General features: G+C 46.2%; 1 protein-coding gene and 1 pseudogene across 2 annotated transcripts in view; one reads left to right on the top strand and one right to left on the bottom strand.

Annotated features, from left to right (window-relative positions):
* Positions 1–2111: 2111 nt before the first annotated feature.
* The window catches only part of LOC139010985 (zinc finger protein 709-like), a 29213-nt gene continuing 22487 nt past the window's right edge, over positions 2112–8837 (top strand). For both annotated transcript variants that reach the window (XM_070416128.1, XM_070416127.1), the window contains exon 1: positions 2112–2193. In XM_070416128.1, coding sequence (XP_070272229.1) covers positions 2191–2193 — 3 coding nt within the window. In that variant the 5' untranslated portion in view covers positions 2112–2190. The remainder of the gene's footprint in view (positions 2194–8837) is intronic.
* On the bottom strand, positions 6791–7902 carry LOC139010986 (large ribosomal subunit protein eL6-like; annotated as a pseudogene).

Below are 8837 nucleotides of genomic sequence, written 5' to 3'. Positions count from 1 at the left end.
AAAAAATATATATATTTTATTAATTTTTTTACAGAGAGGAAGGGAGAGAGATAGAGAGTTAGAAACATCGATCAGCTGCCTCCTGCACATCTCCTACTGGGGATGTGCCCGCAACTCAGGTACAAGCCCTTGACCGGAATCGAACCTGGGACCTTTCAGTCCGCAGGCCGATGCTCTATCCACTGAGCCAAACTGGTTTCGGCTATTATTTCCTTTATTTGGCCTGTATTTGTTGTTGTTTTTCTAGTTTCTTTAGGTGTGAGGTTAGATTTTTTTCTTCTAAGGTTAAAAGTGGAGCTCTTTGGCTGTAAAGACCATCTTGTAGGGTGAGTCTTGAGACCTCATGGTTTCCATGGTGCAGGTGGATGCAGCGACACTAAGTCTATTCTGCCCCTTGTGTTTGTCATGATGGAGACTACAAGAACCACCTCCTCTTACCCCTTAATGTCTCACCAGTGGATTTCATGAAACCCAATCGAATCTTCTCTTCTGATTGTAATATATAAAACTAGAGGACTGATGGATGAAATTCGTGCAAGAATAGGCCTTCCTTCCCCTGGCTGCTGGCACCAGCTTCCCTCTGGCACCTGGGACCCAGGCTTCCCTCACAGCCCCGGCTTTGTCTGAAAGGACATCTAGTCTAATTAGCATATTATACTTTTATTATTATAGATAAGGCACAAAACTTCCATTCTCCAGAACAATATCTCAATCCATTGACATTTTGCTTCCTGACAATAAACTCACAAAAATTCTTGTGAGGTGTGAATGATTCTTACATTGATGGAACCTAGTTTTCAGATAAATCTCATTATTGCAGGATTAAACTGTGTAACTGTGCTGGCAACAGGAATGGCACCAGGTGTCTGACTGGGCTCAGAACAAACATGGGTTCAGCAGCCTGGGTACTTGTGTTCTGGCTACAAAAGAATTCAGAGCAAGACCCAAAGAGTAAGAGAACACTTACAGGGTAAATTACAGAGGTAGGAGAAGTAAGTCTTAGAAGAAATGAGCTCAGGAAAGGCATTAAGGAGGTAAAGAAAGTGCCCTTGGAGCTTGGGAGCACAAGCTAATGGTAACCTGCCTGGGGGAGGAGGAGAAGGAGGGGAAGGGGAAGGTACAGGTGTGCTCCAGGGAGGGAGAGCGCACTGGGTCCTCCTTCCTAAAGGTTTTAAGGGTGGGGATTTCAGGGGAGGTCCCAGGGGAAGAGCTGAATGGAATATTCTGTAGCTTTCCAGGTGTGTCCATTCAGGGATGTGGCCTCCACTGATGGATTGGCCGGCACCAGGACAGGGGTCATTATTCAATGCAGCTGGTCCTGATGTCAACCCTGGCATTTTGCTGCTTATCTGGGCCTGGAGCTGAAATACAAAGAGGCATAGATGTTATCTCTAGGGAGGAAGATCAGGGGGTCCAAACCCAGGACCAGTGATCTGCTAGAGGAGGAAAAGTCACCCTGGGGACCAGGCCCCACCCTACAATTGGTTGCCCACTGCTGGACACCTGGGCTTCCCACCCTGGTGACCTCTGTGCCTGGCCCATCTACTTGCTCTGGGTAGGTCTGTGGAACTGGCCACAAGACAACCACAAGGAAGGGCTGGCTCATGGCCTCAGAGGAGCGTGACTGAATCACCAGTAGGAACACATTTTTTCATGTGAAAAACATTTTCAAAAGTTAACCATTCTAAATGCACAGAAGTCACTTTTCATGCTGGAAATGATGGCTTGTTTCTGGTTTCAATGCTCTTTGGGAATCTGACTGTAGTTCTGGAAGGTACCACCCTAAGGCATCCCTGGTCCCTGATCCTGTGCACCTTTTTGGCAAATGCACACGTCACACTCCAGTTGTCAACAAAGATGAAAATGGAGCCAGAGTCATTAGGAGCCTTTTCAGTGTGTGGCTTGCAAGGAAGGACCACTGGTCCCTGGGGACTCTCACCGCTGCCTCTCAGTGCAAAGGTCCCTGGACAGGAGATCTGGCTGCTTTGGGCTCAGGCCTGTGCACCTCAGGCGCTAGGGGGCGTGTGGTGCGTAATGTAGGTGACCGAAGCTGGGTGCCAGGTGGGTGGTGCTACGCTCTGCTACTACGCGGAAGTTCAGTCAGATCTCATCTCCCTTGTTCTGTCCTCATCTGCGATCTGTAAGGTGCTGGGAGCTGCAGGCGGGACTCGGGAGGCCCAGGAACTAGAAATGGTGAGTGTGCGGCCGGGCGCGGAGACGGGGAGGAGGGGCGGTTGGAGCCGCCGTGGCGGGACCGTCTCTCCACGGTCAGGTCCGGAGCCTGCGGACCCGAGGCGCCGGGGGCTCCGCTGAAACTGCAGGCCCCTCGGGCTCGCAGGGTGGGGCGCAGGCGGGACCCGGGCGTCCAGTGTGTCCCCGCGGCAGGGCCTTGGGCTGCGGAGCGCGTCTGGGCAGCTCTGCACCCTCATCCCCGCGGCTCCGCAGTCGGTGCGGTGACCACGGGGAGGGCCATTGGGGACAATGGTGACTCGGTCCCCGCGGTTCATGCACGGGAGGAGCTGTGGTCTGTGGGGCCCCCTGTCCCTCCTTTCTCCCCAGAAGGACCCCGTTTTCTCCTGAGTTTTGATGTTTGTGGAGCAGGCTCTCAAGTGCACCCTCCCGTCCCCCAGGCCTAGCTCTGCAACAAGTGCCTGCATTTCCAGTCTCTCCCCCGAATCCTAAGCGCCATCTTCCCTTCTCTGAGTCACAGCGTCTTTATCAGCTATTTGTTTTGTGGTGCTTTTCAAACGGTTAAAAACAAACTTCAGGTGAATAAATTGGAAGGTCTGACTGGCTTGATTCCCTTTCACGAATCGGGCCGCATCCCATCTAGGAAATAGAATCTCAGAGCAGCTGTTCACAATGAAAGGCGTTTACAATAGGCAGAAAGGAAGTGGCTTTGAGAGGTTATTAGTAAAAGAAAAGAGGGGATTGCTTCAGGCAGGGTCACCCTTCCTTAGGGGAAGGAACAGCAGGAGTTTTTTAGACAGATTAGTGTTGAACAGCAAGTTGCAGAGTGACTGGGCTAAAATTTTAGTCCCGGGAGAGGTTGAAACTGCAGTTACATACAGTCCTGCACCCCTGAACCTGGGAAGGACATCTTGAGGCAGTTTTGTTGTTTTCAGTTCTCTTACAAACCTGCATGGTGCAGCCTGCTACACACCTAGGCCATATGGTGTAGTAGCCTGTGGGTCCTACGCAACAAACCTGTGCAACATGCTACTGTACTGAATGCTGTAGGCAATTGTAATGCAGTGGTAGGAAGCATTTATGAAAAGGTGCAGTAAAAATGTGGTGTCCAAGGTAGAAAATGGTACATCCGTGTGGGGCACTGACCCTGAATGGACTATAGGACTGGTGGCTGCTCTGCAGGAGTCAGTGATTGGTGAGTGAATATGAAGGCCTAGGACGTTACTGTACCCGACTGTAGACTTTATGACACTGTACACTTAGGCCAGGAAATTTACAAAAATCAGATTCAATCAAGCCCAGGATTCAGTGATGCAATCAAAAGGCACAGTCAACACAAAACTTCTGAGGCTGCTGCCCGCATAAAACAGCATACTGCTTCACAGCAAAGTTTTCTGTCACTAAGTAGAAAGCACACAAAGATAAAGAGGATAGTATAGCAAATGCATAAACCAGTTTCTCATCATCAAGTATTCTATGTAGTGAGCGTAACTGTGTGTGCTAGACTTTCATAGGACTGGCAGCATAGGGAGCTTGTTTACACGAGCGTCATCATAAACATCTGAGCAATGCATTTCCCTATGACATTGTGATGGGTGTGACATCACTAGGTGATTGCAGTTTTTCAAATCCACTGTGATCTTTTTTTTTTTTATAGAAAGGTGTAAGGCACGGCTATAGGGTTAAGCCTCTGATTGACCTGTTGGCAAAGCCACAAACAAGTCCCAGCTTAGAGGGCACAGTCTTGTTAGCATTGTTGGGCTTGACCTTATGATGCTCCCTAGATCCTTCCTGGGTAGCTAATGGGCTGTGGGAGGTGCAGCAAGTGCTGCCAAAACAAGTGAAACTCCTAAGAACACTGTAACTGTGGTGACCACTACCTTGTTTACCTCTGGCTATAAAATAAAGGCTCAGCTTGCGTCTGGATCTCTCTCTGTGGCCTCAGCCAGGCACAGGAAGATCCACCTAGACCCAGCTTATTCTCTATGTCTGTAATTTCTTCATCCTTCACCGCCCTCACTCAGGCTTTCGAACCCTTGGCTGAGCTGACTGGGCACAGAAAGGATTTTATTTTTCATTAAGTTACAATTGACATTCAACATTAGATTAGTTTAAGGTGTACAGCATAATGATTTGATATTTGTATGTAATGCGAAGTGATCATCACAATAAGTCTAGTTAGCATCTGTCATCATACATAGTTACAGAATATTTTTTTCTTGTAAAGAGAACTTTTAAGATTTACTCTTAGCAACTTGCAAATCTGAAATACAGTATTACTAACTGCAGTCACCATGCTGTAAGCTGTATTTCCATGACTTATTTTATAACTGGAAGTTTGTGCCTTTTGACACCCTTCATTCATTTGACCCCCAGTGCACCCCCGTACACCACTCCTGGAACCTCTAGCAACCATCAGCCTGTGCTCTGTATCTATGGAGGTGTTTTTTTAAAGGTTCCACAGATAAGTGAGAACACATGGCATTTCTCTTTTTCTGACTTATTTCACAAAGCATCCTGCCCTCAAGGTCCATGAATGTGTTGTTACAAGCGGCAGAATTTCTTTTTCTTTTTTTTTTAAGTTTTTTTTATTTATTTATTTATTTATTTTTAATATATTTTATTGATTTTTTTTACAGAGAGGAAGGGAGAGAGATAGAGAGCCAGAAACATCGATGAGAGAGAAACATCGATCAGCTGCCTCCTGCACATCTCCCACTGGGGATGTGCCCGCAACTTAAGTACATGCCCTTGACCGGAATCGAACCTGGGACCTTTCAGTCCGCAGGCCGACGCTCTATCCACCGAGCCAAACCGGTCTCGGCAGAATTTCTTTTTCTAATGGCTGAATAATACAGTAATATTCCTCTGTGTGCGTATGTGCACCATTTTCTTTTTCTTTTTTTTAAAGTATTACATATTATCTCCTTTTTTTCCAGATTGACCCTGCCCCCTGTCACTCTCTCCCCCCAGGACAAGCCCCAGTGTCCATGTCCATTGGTTATGCTAATATGCATGCATACAAGCCTGTGGTTGATCTCTTAACCCTCTCCCCTCCCTTGCCTTCTCTCTGAGGTTGGACTGTCTGTTCAGTCTCTGGATTAATGTCTGTTCATCAGTTTTTGTTCATTATTTCCTGCATATGAGTGAGATCATGTGATATTTATCTTTCTCCAACTGGCTTATTTTGCTTAATATAATGCTCTCCAGGTCCATCCATGCTGTTGCAAATAGTAAAAGTTCCTTTTTCATAGCAGTGCAGTAGCCCATTGTGTAGATTGTAGATGTACCACAGTTCTTGAATCCACTCATGTACTGAAGGGCACTTAGGCTGTTTCCAAATCATGCACCATTTTCTTTTTTTTTAAAAATATATTTTATTGATTTTTTACAGAGAGGAAGGGAGAGATAGTTAGAAACATCGATGAGAGAGAAACACCGATCAGCTGCCTCCTGCATACCTCCCACTGGGAAGGTGCCTGAAACCCAGGCACATGCCCCCGACCGGAATCGAACCCGGGACCTCTCAGTCCGCAGGCCGATGCTCTATCCACTGAGCCAAACCGGCCTCGGCATGCACCATTTTCTTTAAAAAAATTTTTTTTAAATTCTCACCCGAGGATATTTTTCCATTGATTTTTAGAGAGAGTGGAAGAGAAAGGGAAAGACAGAAATATTGATGTGAGAGAAACACATCAACTAGTTGCCTCCTGCACGTGCCCCGACCAGGGCAAGGCTGGGGGAGGGCCGCTTGCATCCAAGGTGTGTGCCGTTGACCAGAATTGAACCCGGGACCCTTCAGTCCACAAGCTGACGCTCTATTCACTGAGCCATACTGGCTAGGGCTTAAATTTCTTTTTCAATAAGTCAACACAATATATTAGTTTCCAGTGTCAACATGGTGATTAGACATGTACATAAGTTACAAAGTCGAATACCCATGAGATATCACACATGGTTAATAGAATATTATTGACTATATTTCCTGCGCTGTACTTTACATCCCCCTGACTATTTTGTAACTACCAATTTGTGCTTCCTTTTTGTTGTTGTTGTTTTTGTTTGTTAATCCTCACCTGAGGATATTTTTTCTTTTTTTTAATATATTTTATTGATTTTTTACAGAGAGGAAGGGAGAGGGATAGAGAGTTAGAAACATTGATGAGATAGAAACATCAATTTAGCTGCCTCCTGCACATTCCCTGCTGGGGATGTCCCTGCAACCAAGGTACATGCCCTTGACTTGGGACCCTTCAGTCTGAAGGCCAATGCTCTATCCACTGAGCCAAAGTGGTTAGGGCCCGAGGATATTTTTCCATTGATTTTTTTAGGGAGAGTGGAAGAGAGAAGGAAAGACAGAGAGAAACATTGATGTGAGAGAAAAACACATCAATTGGTTGCCTCCTACAGGAGCCCCTACCAGAGCTGGGCGGGGGAGGAGCCTGCAACCAAGTTACATTCCCTTGATCGGAATCGAACCTGGGACCCTTTGCTCTGCATGCTGATGCTCTGTCCACTTAGCCAAACCGGCTAGGGCGTGTACTTCCATTTTTGTTTTTTTAAAACATATCAGTTATTTAATCGGGTTCTCATAAGAAATTCAGAACACCAGTTTATGAGGATAAAGCCCATTGGTGAGAGTGAATAGAGAGCGGAGGTAGCCCTGGAGCTGAGAAACAGCTTTGATTTTTGGCAGAATTTGTGAGTCCACAGCTTTCTGGTCAACCTTGCGCTATTCTGTAATCTCGTATTTCTTACTCTGTGTCGAAGATCTCACCCTCCTGGTGCCTGGGCTTGCGCAGCTGCTTCTTCTTGAGATGTTTGGGGTTTTCACACCACTGATATGAATTTTGGTGGAGGTGGCGATGACAAATTTCTGGTGTGTTCTACAAAGAGGAACTCGATTGAGGGACAGAGGTCCAGTCACAAGTAGCAAGCCACTGCCCAGCTGCTTCAGGAAAACCACCCTCTTGCCTCTGTGGCTCCCAGTGAGGATGATCAGAATGGTCCCAGGAGTCATGCTGGTCCACAATCTCCTCACACGCTGACTGAAGGGTTTCTTGCCATGGCTCAACAGCTTTCGGAGGCACATCTTCAGTAGGATAATATCTAGGCATTTTGCGGAGTTTAACCACTCGGTTACCACCATTCATTTTTTTTTTAAGGGTATTGGATTTAAAAAAATATATATTATTGATTTTTTTTACAGAGAGGAAGGGAGAGGGATAGAGAGTTAGAAAGATCAATGAGAGAGAAACATTGATCAGCTGCCTCCTGCACACCCCCTACTGGGGATGTGACCGCAACCAAGGTGCATGCCCTTGACTGGAATCGAACCTGGGACCCTTCAGTCCGCAGGCCGACGCTCTATCCACTGAGCCAGACCAGTTAGGGCAGGTACCACCATTCTTGTTGCCATCAACTGGTTTTGTGACAGTAGCAAGAACTTTCTCCTCCTTTTTCTTTTCAATCCTGGATTTAGGGGCCTAATAACTTCTTGTACATGGCCTTTCTCGAATACATAGCCGACCGGGAGTATCTGCCAATTCCTCTGACGAGGACGGGGTTTCGGCTGCAGTGGGGCTTCCCCTTCTTAGGCGCCTTAACCTTGCCGCTGGCCTCGGCCTTCTTCTTGGCTTCAGGTTTCTTCTCCTTAGTGTCAGGCTTCTTCTCCTTAGTATCTGGCTTCTCAGTTCTCTTTTTACCCGCCATCTTGCAAGATGGGAAAGAAAGCTACTTCCGTGTTTTTTTTTTAATTTTCTTTTTTTTTTTTTTTTAAATATATTTTATTGATTTTTTTACAGAGAGGAAGGGAGAGAGATAGAGAGTTAGAAACATCGATGAGAGAGAAGCATCGATCAGCTGCCTCCTGCACATCTCCCACTGGGGATGTGCCCGCAACCCAGGTACATGCCCTTGACCGGAATCGAACCTGGGACCCTTCAGTCCGCAGGCCGACGCTCTATCCACCGAGCCAAACCGGTTTCGGCTTAATTTTCTTATTGTTGATATTATTACATATGTCACCTTTTTTTTTTCCCCATTGACCCTCTCCAGCCCTCTCCCTTTCCCCCCACCAACCCCTCATCTCGTCCCCTACCCCAGGTGTTTAGCAACTTACTGTCTGTATTATGGGTTATGCATACATGCATGCAAGGCCTTTGGTTGATTACATCCCACCTACCCTCCCCCGCCTTCCCTCTGAGATTCTCTACTCTCTTCCATGCTTCCATGTCTCTGGATCCACTCCTTCTATCGGTTTATTTTTTGTTACTTAGATTCCACACATAAGTGAGATCACGTGATACTTGTCTTTCTCTGAGTGACTTATTTCACTTAGAATAATACTCTCCAGATCCCTCCATGCTGTCTCAAAACTTAAGAGATTATTATTTTTTTTTTTTACTGCTGCATAGTATTCCATGGTCTAAATGTACCACAGCTTCTTTTATCCACTCATCTACTGATGGGCACTTTGTTCCCAGATCTTAGCTATTGTAAATTGTGCTGCTATGAACATAGGGGTGCATACATTGTTTCTAATAGATGTTTCTGGGTTTCTTAGGATATATACCTAGAAGTGGGATGACTGAGTCAAATGGCAAATCCATATTTAATTTTTTAGGAAACTCCATACTGTTTTCCAT

Source organism: Myotis yumanensis, unplaced genomic scaffold, assembly GCF_028538775.1.
Source record: "Myotis yumanensis isolate MYYU_CA2020_CCGP unplaced genomic scaffold, mMyoYum1.0.hap1 SCAF_5, whole genome shotgun sequence".
Lineage (NCBI taxonomy): Eukaryota > Metazoa > Chordata > Mammalia > Chiroptera > Vespertilionidae > Myotis > Myotis yumanensis.
This window is presented reverse-complemented; position numbering and strand designations above follow the sequence as displayed.